At 37.7% G+C, this 14,722-nt stretch overlaps 1 protein-coding gene across 3 annotated transcripts in view; it reads right to left on the bottom strand.

Annotated features, from left to right (window-relative positions):
• FAM13A (family with sequence similarity 13 member A) overlaps positions 1-14,722 on the bottom strand; it is a 2,572,531-nt gene that overhangs the window by 1,457,929 nt on the left and 1,099,880 nt on the right. For all 3 annotated transcript variants that reach the window (XM_044061451.1, XM_044061452.1, XM_044061450.1), the window contains one exon: positions 3,427-3,605. In XM_044061451.1, coding sequence (XP_043917386.1) covers positions 3,427-3,605 — 179 coding nt within the window. The remainder of the gene's footprint in view (positions 1-3,426; positions 3,606-14,722) is intronic.

Here is a 14,722-nt window from a genome sequence, read left to right on the forward strand (position 1 = left end):
GATTCTTATAATTATCATACAATATTTTATATGCCTTATTAATTATTTCATTTTTAATGGCAGCTTATGTTCTAGATTCTATTAAAAACTCTATCAGTGCTGATCTTTTACTTAGAAGTGCCCTATTTCTTTCTCTTTGCCTATACTCTGACATCAGTCCATGACAGGTTAGGCAATCTCTAACCTGCAGTCCAAATAAATTCTTGGCCTCTTCCCATTCTATTACTTTTAATCATTTTATGCTAGTAGCCTTGTTAAAAATATCACAACACCCAACTTATGCTCAAGTCCTAAAGAAATGTAGCTATGTAAATCTTGAGCTGTAATTTCTCTGCCGTAAGCACACTTGTTGACTGAATTAGATGGGCAAGAGATGACCTTACTTTACTCACTGTCCTCATTTTTTTTCACTGTATATCTGATAGGCCAATAATACTTAAACAGCAACAATTGAAGATAGTGAATGACGATGCTGGCCTTTTATGGGAGTCTTCAGCCACCTGCATCAGCAACTATGCAAATGTGTGACAAGCAGTAGTCCTTTGTAAGGAAATACGATCAGGTTACAAAATACTGCCGGAACACAGGAAACTCATATGTAATGATTTACTCTTCAATGACACTCAGGAAGAAAACACGAATCAAAGCACCTAATGGCAAAGTTCTGCTTGCAAGACCACACTGATTAATCTTTTTAGCACAGCTCTTCTCTTGAAAACAAACTAAACAACAGAAATAATGTAGAGATACAGAATAAGAAAAACAAAATGTAAGTTGTCTGTTAAGACTTGGTTTACTTTTTACATACATAAAAGAAAACAGTGCAAAATCCATACAAAACACTGTCTTGAAAATTAAGTGAGAAAAGAACTCTGAAGTAAAACAATGCCCATGTGTATTACTGTTCTGCCATCAGTCCCTGTCCCCTTACCCTGCGTTAATTATTTTTAATGCTTTCCACACAGAATAAGCTGTTTCCTTGCTGTCTAAAATACATAGTGTCTGTAGTCTAAAATACATAGTGTATGTAAAGTAAATATGTTTTGCACTGCTGCTGCAAAGCCTGGGCCCTTTTATTCTCTGTAGCATGTGATTGGTATGATGCCTACGTTATTGTTGACATTCTCTCTAACCACTGCAATCCTGTAGCACTCAACATTCTAGCTGCAGCACCATTAGATCTACTGCCAGAGGTGTAGCTAAGTATTTTGGTACCAGGTGCTGTATCAAAATTGGGCACCCTCCCCTCAACTTTTAAATTGAGAGCAAAAAAAGTCCCCTCCCTAATTTAGCACTCTTTATCTTGTCTTATCTATGGAGGGGGCAAAAAATAATGTCTTTTTATTTAAAGTATAACTCATTGTTAAGAAACAGAAGCAACAGTTTATGTCACACAGAGTACTAATGAGCTTTAATTTTGACAGCAATGAAATACTGTCTTTCATCTCTGAAAGTCGGTAGCACTTAAGACCAATTGACATGTGCCGATAGTGCCCTCTAACATTTTGGACCTTGGGCAGCAGTTCCCTTCACACCCAACCTAGCTACATTTCTCTCTACTGCAACAACACAGCAACCATGGTGCTACAGTGGCAAGAAAAAGGGTACAGAACTTTTAAAAGCAAACAAGAATAGGCTGGGAGCAAACAGCTGACTCTAGTCTAGGGAGTCACTACCACTGTTTATTTGTTATGAAGGTGTATAGCATAAGGATGTATACAGATTACATACTGCACAATTTTCCTCAGATCGTGAACCTTGTACAAGCTACAGTGAATAAAATATGTAGATTTTTGTCTCTGTTTGATACCGTGGAGCATCACTGTCTTTCATTTCAGAAAGCTAGACAGCTACAGATTACTGTTAGAGCCACTATACTAATTACCACATCAGTATTTATATTACTGCATTAGAATATTACACCCCTGGTTCCCAAATTAAGTAACATCACATATTACTAACTACTAATATCCCAGAAGCAAAGTGTCATAAACATAACTACCAGTGTTGGACTATGTGGCGGAAAAAATATTCAACAAGGTTGTGCAGATATACTGATAACAACTATATATTAGAAATGTGCAGATTCTTTTTTCTACAATTATGACTAAACTTGTATATTATCTAGTATCTCTTTGTAAATACATTAAAAAGACTGTCCAAACTGGACTCAACAGTGGCAGTTCAAGTCAGTATTATTGCTCTGCTAGGAACTGTGAAGTTGTGGAGCTTAACATAGTTAAAATATAATATATTACACACAATGTACTCATTTGGTTTTCTTCTCTGCCAGATTTACTGCATACTACATATGTGAACACACACATATACGCATACATACACAGACCACACACACTTTAATCTTAAATGTTGTTACTGTGGGCCCTCAGACCAGTTTATTCACACATATGACCAACAAAAATTAAATACATAAATAAAAATACGTCATTAATAAGAAAACTACACACTTATTATATGTTATAATTTATCAGTCATGTACCAATGTGAGTTGTGTTGAGGGTAAAATGTTTGCTAAATATACTGTAAGGGTACAAATGTAAATTATGAGGAGTCACATAGAAAAAATGTCAGACATTTATGGAAAATAGAAATGCAAGTTTTTCTAACTGATTACCCATATTTAAATGAGATAACTGCTGAAAGTTTGAGGACTGTAATTTCTAACCTCAAAATAGCAGATCTACAATAGCAAATGTGAGGACATATGCTAAGTCCAAGGCTACAGTACCTTGGAGTACTGTTCATACTTGTCCCTACTCTGAGGTACAACCATATCAGAATTAGCAAACAACAGTAATGTGGGGGAAGCAACCTTTCATGTCCCAGGGGTGCAGGAAATCAAAGCCCCAGCCCCCACAAAACAGTAACAAGTTTACATTTATGCTGTTATTTTTTTTTCTTTTAACTGTAGTTTATTTTACATACATTCAGGGCGCACAATTTCAAGTCTCACACTTGTGACAGGGTATCATATGAAATTAGCGTATCATTTGACGCACCGGTTAAACATTTCAGAAGGCTCATCAACATAAAAACACATGTAATGGTCTCTGTTTGCATAGACTGCATGCCTTAAAATGTGTCATCTCTTCAACTGAACATAATCTGTTGCCTGCAGATAAAAGTTTGAAAGCTTGACTCCTTTAATATAGAAGACCAATTTACTAAAATGCTATATAATTTGTAAAATCATTTTGAAAAGAAATCTGATGAATGTTGGACAAGTTTTGAAACTGGAAAATTATTCTGACTTTTGTGCTACTAATACCACTCAAAAGACTAATGTGCTGAGAATCACAAATTTAGAATAACTCGTATAGTTGTCATTTCTCTTTGTATTTCACAAATGCACTGCTAATGTGTGAAGGACTGCAGAATACAGAAACAGTGACAGATACACTTTACCTGACTGCAGAATCTTGGATGCCCGGAGTCAAGTTTATCTTGTGTGAAAAATCTGTTTCCTCCAGGATGTATTCATGCTCTGCATCTAATCCAACTTGAGACTGGGGAACCGCAGCAGAGATATCTGGCCGTAGCAAAAGTGAGCGCTTGACCGAACTTTCATCCTTTGTCTTGGGTAGCTGTTAAAATAAAAGTATGTGGCATTTTGGAATGTGTTACTTCCTATTAGGACCACGCATAATTGTCAATATTGACAGGAAATCAGAAATATATCTGTTTCAAAGTACTGCTGGAATTTTACTTGGTGAATCAGTCTCAGATGGAAAAACTACAAAGCTACTGACCAGTGAACATTAGCAAGGATACTTCTACTAATATATCAGAATAATATTACTTAGCCTGTCGGGCATCCTGTCCAGGACTAGTTTCTCTGTCTTATATCCACAGAGTGCCAGGATAGATTTTTGGCACCCATTTGACCCAAAACTCGATTAAGTGGTTAATTGGAAAATGAATGAATAGCTGTGGTAACCCTCTTTCTGTGTTGCATGGTTGGTGCCATATTGAACAAATGCAGAACTATCACATAGCTGCAGGGATGGCCAGAGCAAATGGAAAACACTTCTGGGAGAAGAGGGCCAATCATTTTACTTATAATACTGATATCAAGGAACTGAAACAACTGCAATACAAACTCCTGGGTTAGTTCAGAACACAATCTCAAAGCATACCAGTATGTCCACCCATTCTGTTGTGTGTACCTAACAACTGTTTTATTTGTGCAACAATCAATACTTATAAGCTAAACTAAACTAAGCTCAGAAGGAGCAACATGAGAAATTTACTAAGTGAAAACCTTACATGAAAGGAAGACAGTTTCATGGAAGCAACATTTCATTTCCATATCAAGAGTATTTCATGTTGCTGGATTCAATCAGACTTAACAGGGATGATTTTAATAGCTTCATCTTTGTAAAAGATCTCTCCCTTACAGTGCCAGGGTATGGGATTCAATACTGATCTCTTGGCACTGCCAGTCTGGAGTTTTGCGCAGTAGCCCTATGTTAGCATGAGTTCTCTATAGGTAATTCAGCTTCTTTGAACTCTTCTAAAAAATGCAGCTTGACTTGGCTGCACTAAATTTTTGATGTGTCTTTTTTATTTAGCTTAGCCCCTTGCTGTTGTAATCCATCACTGCTGGAAAGGACTGAGAAATGCAATTCACATATCTGATTAAAAATAAGTAGAATAAAATTAAAATAATATGAGTAAAATGTCTGGGAGTCTGGTTCCTTGGTTCCTCATGGAAGCTGTGCCAAACAAGGAATTTGTCTAGACTGAATATATAAGAAATAATATTTCACAAAAATGATTTACAATTTCTTCTCTAAATCATTGTTGAAGAGATCTGTAAAACTGTAACATGTTTAAAAGCCATTTACATGATGTACTCTGATGCCCTAGAATCTTGATTTGCTACTTTAACATAATAAAAGCTAATATACTGATCAAATAAACATCCTAAAATATGGATGAAAAATTACTTTTATACAGAGATAATAAGCAACTTAGGACAGCCATAATGGTCTTAGATAATCCTCTGTAAACAGTAATTCAGAACTTTTACTATCCAATACATATACAGTCATCTCTCAATATATATAACAACATTTGTGAAAAATATATTAAAGTAAAAATACAATATCAGCTTAGGAAACTAGAAGCAAGGTCTTACGATGGTATTTTCCCCGTGGAAGTTATATGACATACTTATTGTAACAGAAGATTTTCAAAGAAAGGTCAATCTAGCAGAAAATCGTAACATTTTAACATAACGTCTTATCTCTCCTCCTGTTTTTTTTTGTAAGAGAAAATGACCCATTCCTGACTATATAAAGTGCTTTACCATCCTGTCATTCAAAACAAGATCATATTGAAAGACAACTCGTTCTTCAAATGAGAAAATATCTCATAAGAAAGAAGTGACTAATGTATTAATATTGAAACAACTCCTTTAAGCAAACAATAACATCTTTCTACTATGTGGAGCTACTTAATTTACTTTGTAGTGTGCACATTACTTAAGGAATCTTGTCCAAAAATGTGTATTGCCCCATAATCCTGTCTTCATTAAAATAAATATCTCTGTCAAGGAATCAGTCCTGAAAGCCATACTACACTCTGTAATTACTTAATTTAATAAAGATTTCACCCTCATTAAGTGTAATGTGAGCTGAAGTACAAAGAAGCTGTATAATCCTTCCTGTATATTTAACATAGTATATAGTAAGGTATCACTGCTTTCCCTTAATAGCATATTGCTATAATCACAGGTTGTGCTTTAAATAAGATGTTTATGCTTTTACAAGTAGAAGCAATTTCCCCTGTAAAAATCCTGAAAGTGTTAAACTCTGCTTTCTGCATACTGAAAATATGTCCCAGAGGAAACACAGTATTTGCCTCTCTTCTTATATTGCTGTAAAGCTGCTCCATTGATTGTTTTTATAACATCTTAAAATCTCAATAGTCTGAGTGGGGGACCCTGGCTCCATCCCCCTGCCCTACCCCTAATTCCCACCCACTCCCAGTTGATCTATATTTATACGTATCTAGCTCCTCCTGTCCTTACTCTCCAACCAATCCACTTCAACTGACAGCCCTCAACCAATCAGTGTATGACTACCTAATTAAATTTTCTCCAAACAAAATCCTTCTCCCTTGTATCAACTCCCCTTCTATTATCCCTCTCACACTTCAATACACATTGCTACAAAATAAATCTAACCTACTGCACACTACCACTATCACCAAGCATAAACATTCTGCATCCCAGTGATAAGCTCTTTACACTTACCCCAACTGTTCCAAGGTATCTGAATTAACAATGTCCAGGAACCTCATAACAATTGTGTTTGTGCTCATGTAAGATGCCCAGTTGATGGAAGGATAGTTGAAATCTCCTTTGACCAAGGTGTATGGTTGTATACTGAGTGACTCTAGCAAGTCCAGGTAGGTGGTGTGCTTCTCCTGCTTCATGGTGGGGGATCTATAGCTAGCAATGATGTGGAAGGGTATTTTACCTATCGTTAATTGGACCTGGAGTAGCTCAAAATGTTCGTACTGTTTCACCAAGTCTCGAGGTGTATTTGAATTTAATAAAGATGGATACAACTCCATCTTTGGTTCTTTTATGCTCATTTTGGGGTCTAAACATGTAAAATGCATTGTAGCCTTGTATGATTGGGGTGCTCTCAGTGGCCATAAACCAAATCTCAGTGACTGTACGAACGTCAGCATCTTCCAAGGTGAGGAGTGCTTCTGAGGGGTGCAGTTTACTGTTTAAGCTCCTAGCATTAAGCAGCATGACCTTGAGTTTGTCTTTAATGGATTGCTTTACATTGGAAGTTTTGCTGTTTGGACACTGCCTAACAAAAGGCACTATGGGGAGGCAAGTATCTTTGGCAGTATCTAAAAGCCTTGAAGAGACAGGTGAAGGCCATCTCTGGCAAAGCAGTGTGGACTATTGACTATGTCTTTCCAGGCAGACAGATACTGGATTCATCTGGAGTGATACCAGAAGCTAAGCCAATTATTGAAAACAATCATTTTTTGTCTGTATTGTGGCATCATACTAGGTGAAGGTAGAATGCTGCTTAGGGCTAGAGACATACCTGCCAGGGATACATAATCTGAGAGTTCAGTCATGTCTCGTCATATAGTCCAGAGAGGTACATCTCAAGTCATTCACACCAACATGTACTATGACAGAGTCATAATTGTTGCTGAGCAACTTGAATACATGCGTGATTTGATGGATCCTAGCTTGTGACAGGCAGTTGAATGTGACCTTCTCCTTGTTCAGCCTGTTGAGGTGGACATCTGTATGTCTCACTATTGAGTCACCTATGACCACAACATTAGGTTTTGAGGTGTTTTGCCTTAGGGGCTTAATTGTTGAGACACTGATATGCGTGTTATGTGTAGTGGTAGATTCTATTTGTGTACCAGTATGTGTATGTTGTTTGCGCTTGGGAGGTCTCTGGTCTTTTGGTAGGCTTTTAATGAGTACCTCTGCATATGTGGGTTTTTGTCTCTTGACCTTATCTTGTGTGACAGGAGAGCTGTGTGTGCTGGCAACCTGTTTTATGTCTTGTTCATTGTTATGTGAGAAGACTGATTATAATTTCATGTTATAGTGACATCTCTTACATAATGTATTTGTTTGCTTTAGGAGCAAGTGAATGTCAGTATACATGGGGCAATTGCTACATTGCCTCAGGATGCCCATGTCAATAAGGTTGGCTGGAGAAATGGTGGGAAACTGTCTGTCCATTATGGCGGGTGCATATTATAGTAACTAATGGGATAGGCTCGATGGACCAGGGTTTGCTTGTGAGACTGACTAAGGTAACTATTCTGTGGTGGGCTAAGGGTGGAAAACTGCATCAATGCTTCAGAATGTGCAGCTGAGTTGCTAGCTGAGTTGCAATGTGCAAGTGCGTTGCTCACAGAGAGGCAGTGGAGCTAAAGACGGTTCTCTAGCAGATATCAAGGGAAAATTGTGTTTCTAAGCATTTGCGTCTATACACAGCAGCGCTAAACCCATATTGCAGTATCTTTTCCATTGCTATATCTGTCTTTAGTATATATAAGCCTGTGCTTATTTCTAATGAATGTTCAACACATTATATACATATACAAGCTATGTACATGCTCTGTTTCTAAATTACATTTATGGAAGCTATGGTCATTTTTTTCTCTCAGATGTATGTACACTTATATTTCATATTCCTTCTAATACCATGTAACTGTATTTTATATATATATCAAAACAGGTGTTAAATATATAGCTTTTCTCCCCAGGCCTCTACTGAAAAAGGGTTTTATCCTAGTTGGACCATCCTGGTAAACAAAGATAAATAGATAAATAGCTAGATAGACAGAGATAAACAAACAAATATCTGGATTATGCTCACCAGTGAAGTTACACTGATTTAGTAATTTTTCCACACCTGTTCTCATACCAGCATTGGTACTGTACTGCCATTCATGTGAGCAAGGACCTCACATACACTAAGTTCTGGCATGCACCACTCAAAAGTTCTTTGAGACTAGAAACCTCTGTAAACGTGTGTGTGTATGTGTGTGTGCGTAATAAGTCATGAGACGGTCAGCATGGTACAGATATTGCTGAGCATCTAGGGTATTGGGAGGCACAAGTAGAGTAGCAGGCTAGGGACAATTGCCTGATGAAGGACTCTGTCAATAAATTTTGTTCTCCTGAGACATGCTGTACTCAGTAACAGATTTTGCTACAATGCCCGCTACCAAATTAACAAAGCTTATAAGACTTTGTGCCTCTGTGGTTGCTAATAAACCATATCACTGTAGCACTATGTTGATAAACAGGGGACTTGGGTGAATTTTTTTCCTGAAGAAGATTTCCAGGGTTTTTACAACAGCTCTTCTCTTTTAAGCTGATGTGAGGAAAGCCTTACTTTGGCTCCTAATGCACAGTCTGAAGAATATTTTATTAATGGTGAGGGGAGCGAGGCACTAGTGTTACTCCCACTGCCAATATGTGAGGATTCCACCACCAAACTCCTACTGCACTGAATTTAATAATGGGTTTAAAACCTCTATGACGTCTGAAGTTTGCTATATTCCTCAGCACTCAGAAATATTTCCTTATATGTAGTATTGTGCAAAAGAACCATCAGAATGAAGCAAGATAATTTCATCTTACTGTTACTGATGGCAAATGGACTGATTCCCTACATGGTTCATAGGTTCATAGGTTCATACTAGGCTATCTGCCCTGGGGCAATTATAAGCCTAGCTCGATTCTGTATGGCTTACGCCACTCCTTGATTTGAGTATACTGTGCCCTTTTTAAGGTTTAGTTTACTATGCCTCTGTCTAATAGTGACACGGGAGTAATCCCTGAGACAAACCTATGATCCCCCATCCACCTATCGAGATTCTTCTTGAAGAGATTCAGTGAGGTGCTCTGCCTCACATGAACTGGAATTCTATTCCAGAGCGAAGGGAGCCTCTGGGTTATGAACCTGTCCCTCCAGCAAGTTCTATTTATTTCTGTGCTGAGGTTCAAGTCCCTCGAGCGTGTGGCTCTAAGGGATTTAGATTTACTGAGGTGGAGCATGTCCATTAATTCTGGATTTGACATAACTTTGTATGTCAGGCATAGATTGCCTCGAAGTAAGTGGTATGCAACTGAGTAGAGCTGGAGTTTTTTTAACCGAGCAGCATATGGCATCTGTTTGAGACCCTTGATCCTCTTGGTGAGATACTTTTGGGGTCTTTCTAATTGCTGCAGGTGTCGGGTAAGGTACATCCCAAAAGGGGCACTGTATTCTATGATGGGCCTGATGAGGGATGAATAAAGGGGCACGATTACCTCTCTTGATCTAGATGTGAAACCCTTCGTGATGAGGTGGGCTATGTAGAAGGTCTTTCTAACCACTTTGGCAATGTGGTTTTCAAAGGAGAGATTGCTATCAACTTGGGTCCCCAGGTCCCTAATAACTTTCTCTGTACTTAATGGGTTTCCGCCTATGTGGTAATTTGTGGGCACATTGTTTTTGCCAAAGGGTATGACTATACATTTTTTGGCATTTAGCTTTAAACTATGGCGCTGGCACCAGTTATCTGTCTCTGTGAGACCTTTTTGAAGGATGTTTGTCAACTGGAGAGTTGATTATGGTGCCCAGTTTGCAGTCGTCTGCGAACTTGGTGAGCCATAGTCCTCCCACATTTGCCAAGCATGATATGAGGTATAGCCTGGTAGTGCTGGAGTGGTCTCTGGAGCCTTGAACCAGGTTTCTGTCACTGCACAGATATCGATGTTCTCCATACTGAGGAGAGCTTCGAGTGCGTGCATCTTAAGGTTAAGACTTCTGGCGTTAAGCAGCATTACCCTTAGTTTCTTGTTCCTTGTGCTGTCTATGGGGGTGGGTTTGACTTTTGAGCCTTGCCTAAAAAAGGCACTATGGGGGTGGCAAGAGCCTTTGCCAATATCCGAAAGCCCAGTGGTGACAGGTGCAAGCCGTCCCTAGCGAAGCAACGTGGCTTGTCGAGCATGTCATCCCAGGCTGACAGACATTGGATCCCCTTTGAATGTGGCATATTTTAGTCAGCTACTTCTTCCGTATGTAAATTGGAAGAGATTATTGCTGTATGGATATTGATTGAAGTTCTTAGTCTGAAGTGTGCTTATGAAGTGCTAGCTGCCTCTTAAGGCCTACTTAGTTGAGGTAGTTAGAAGTTGGGTGTTTTGCTCTACTAAATCTAGTCTAAGTAAAGACCTCCAAATAAGCAGCAGACTGTCACGGGCGTAAATCAGGTTTATTGCAGCAATAAAGGCACTCAAATTAACGCTAGACTTTTAAAATACGTTTTCATCCTCAACTTCAATAAACCTGATTTATGCCCGTGACAGTCTGCTGCTTATTTGGAGGTCCATCGAGGTGTGGATGACTGGTTATTGGCTGTACTTGCACCTATTCTCCATTTTTTGTGGTCTAAGTAAGGAAACATTTCATCTGGAAAGAATCTATAATTACACTAAGAATGGTTTCTATCAAAATTAAACTGGATTTTTTATAGTTTAAAGTTAAGCCCAAGAAAAATGAAAATGTTGTTGCACAAGTTTCTTGAGTCTGACTTAAAATAAGGCAATCATCCAAATAAAAGGATACTGTATAACTCATGCACCTTCAAATGTGCAGACACTGCAGCTAGGCAAGTTTTCTTTCTGCAAAATGGTTTATAATTTTTTAGGTTCACAGCAGAATACAATATACATTCCAGAGAGACAAAAATGTAAGCATTGTAAAAGGCAATGTGTAATTAAAACAGTATGTGCAAATCAGCAAATTATTATAGTATAATTATTATCCTTCTGCCCTAAAGCTAATGGGCATCTCTGGAAGGTCTAAAACAAAATTCTAAACTGGAAACTAATCACATAAGACATATCCCTTGTCAAATAGCCATTTATGTGCTTGATTAAGCCACTGAGACCATAGATTTCTCCTTTGGACTCCAGATGCCAGTTTCCATATGAGTAACAGCCTGTGTAGCTCCACATAAAGCTGTGATGTGCAGAAGCATTCCATTATTTGTATTTTATTCATTTGCTAACAGAATTAAGCCACTAGCCACAAGTCTCTTTAAAGTGATGAAACAGCAGCACAGTCTGGTAAGTCTGGCTCAGAGTCACAGAGGTGACAAATGAAGACTCTGGTTACCAAACCGTGGAAATACAAGATGAAGCCTGTTAACAACCAAGAGCCTTAATCTTCTATGATGTCTACCAGACAGTTCTCAATATCAGTATAAGTTATGGGTTGATTTATGAATTTAATTGGCTTTAATAAATCTAGAACTATAATCTGTGTCGTCTTATTTTTTGGGAACCGTGAACTGTCTGACACAAAAAGATTGACCTACTTTCCTGAGTGTACCACTTATAATGTCTTTTTTATCAAGAGCTTCAACATTAATTCTAGATATATATAATGCTATCCGTGTAAAAAGCAGCATTGAAATGCATTATGAACTCATATTAAATTACCTTGAATTTATACCTGCAGCACTTACTTGTATGCAGTTATTTTCTGCCATAAGGATAGACTGGGTTGAAATCTTCCACCTAGTATGTACCATGGGAAGGGAAACAGAAAAGGCTTTCAGTCATTTGGAGGCTTAGTAACTATATCTGCCCTTTCCTCCTGATCCTGTAGTAAAACTGGTTTGCTTTCCTTTATAATACACCTGTCCTTTTCATTGTTGAGAGAAAGTTTTATTTTTTTTTATATGAGGCAAAAATTCATCTGAAACTGTGGGTCAGGAAAGTCAACAATTTTCCTTCAAAGAAAAAAATGTTGCACTTTCTTCTCAAGGTCAAAAATATCATCATCCATTGGCTGGGAAAAACAATTTATCTTGAACAATTACTGTACATAACTGCTTAGCTCTAGCATCTTCTGTATTTGACTCTTCTCTAAACCATATAATACTTCTAACTACCTCAACTAAGTAGGCCTTAAGAGGCAGCTAGCACTTCATAAGCACACTTTAGACTAAGAACTTCAATCAATATCCATACAACAATAAACTCTTCCAATTTACATACGGAAGTAGCCAACTAAAATATGCCACATCCTGTACCTGCTCTAAAAGATAACTTAACAGAATACCATATGGGCTAAAAAATTCAAAGCTTAACAAAGTACAAGAGGAGTAAACATTTCACATATGTAGATAACATTATTGAGTCTTTGCGAAACTGCAAGGCTGCTAAAGGACTATAGTATTATTAGACACAAAGCAGGAAACTGTAGCAGTCTCTGCTTTGCGCATATAATCTGTCCACAGATCATTTCATATTTTATCATTCCTTTTTTTTGGTGGTGTGGTTGCACATCAGGGCTTTGACTGTTAACCTTCAAGGCATCCCCAAAAGTAATCGTAATGTTAGCCTTCAAAACATCTTCAAAAATTATGATAAAAGGGAGCAAATGTTCACTCTGACAGTGGTGTAACATTAGTTTTGTAGTAGGGGAAAGCTGTAATATAAATGTGTGTCCATGTGTGTATGCATGTGTGCATCCAAGCATATGTGTGGGTGATAGATCAATGTACCTTAAACAATGTCAGATATTTATATGGTGTAAAGACATTGTATTTGCCATGTGACTGTGTTTGAGCTCAGCCTGTTACAGCCATCATTGCTTTAAATAACAAAAACTTCTGATTCGTGTTGAAATAATTATTAAAAACAAAAATGTCATTATTTATTTTTACTTATTATGGCTTTGTCTCTGCTTAAATGCAAGGTGACTCATGGTGTGCAAATTAGAGTGTCACACCATTTGGGAGTATGATGTGTATGAACCATATTACACTGCTGAACCTAAGAAAAAACTCAAAACAGTTTACATTTGTTTCATTTATTTATAGAAACAACACAACCACAGCAAGGCAGTTATAATTTGCTGTTGCATTGTCTCACACAGGCAAGACAGTTGCTGATTTACAATTCTGCAGCTATGCTTTGATGATCACCATCTAAAACTCACATTATATAAGTAGGTAAAAGGTAAAACACACTACTACGCAATGACTACATTTTTAACTTGAGAAAGCACTACTGACACAAGTGTACTACAAAAAAATTCAGAGGTACATGACTGCTTACCCAGAGTTCAGAGATGAAGCCAGGCAGAATTACAGGGTAGTATTCATAATCTAGCCCTTCACATTTTTGAAGTGGTAACCCACAAAGAGTGGCGCTAAGTGGTTATACAAATCACGTTTTTCAGGATGAGTATGAAAAAGGGGAGGTGTTTTGTTAAACATGCTTCCCTGTTAAAAAGCCTGACATGCTTAAGGCATAAGCAGCAGGAGACACTGTGTAAGAGTATAATTCATACAGATGAATCTAAAAGGACCTAATTTGCATATTAAATGTGTAAATGGCCCTGAACTTACGCCAGTAGCAGCAATTCACTACAAGAATATGGAGTTTCAAGGGAAAGGAAATAAAAAAGAAATATGTACTGCCATACATTTATCCTGGTTAACAAATGTAATATAAATTACTGACTTTACTTAAAGAATTTTTTTTTTATTGTATTTTAATGCTTCTGCATACATGGACAAACTACTGAAGGGGTCCTTGGAGGAACTATTCATTTTGGTGTCAATGAAGTGCTTGTGCAGATATGAATAAACTACTGAAGAGGTCTTTGGGGGAAATATTTTCATTTGGTGTCAGTGAAGTGCTTGAGCACACTTGGTCAAACTACTGAAGGTATTGCTGGGGGAAATGCTTCATTTTGGTATTTGTGCATACTTGGTGAAACCATTGAAGGGATTGCTTGAGGAAATGTTTCATTTTGGTGCTTACTATCAGAATTAAGCCAGGGAAGAGGAAAAGAAAAAGCTTTCAATCATTCGGAGACTCAGTAACTACATCTGCCCTTTCCTCCTGAAGGGATTGCTGGGGGAAATGTTTCCTTTTGGTATTTGTGCATACTTGGTCAAACTACTGAAGGGATTGCTGGGGGGTATGCTTCATTTTGCTGCTTGTGCATACTTGGACTTACTACTGAAGGAATCCATGTGAGAAATATTTCATTTTGATGCTTTTGCATACCTGGACATAACTACTGAAGGGATTGGTGGGGGAAATGTTTCATTTTGGTGCTTGTGCATGCTTGGTGAAAGTACCAAAGGGATTATCTAGGGAAATGTACATTTTCCTCATTTA

The sequence above is a fragment of the Protopterus annectens genome, chromosome 2.part0 (assembly GCF_019279795.1).
Source record: "Protopterus annectens isolate FY-2018-M chromosome 2.part0, PAN1.0, whole genome shotgun sequence".
Taxonomy (NCBI): domain Eukaryota; kingdom Metazoa; phylum Chordata; order Ceratodontiformes; family Protopteridae; genus Protopterus; species Protopterus annectens.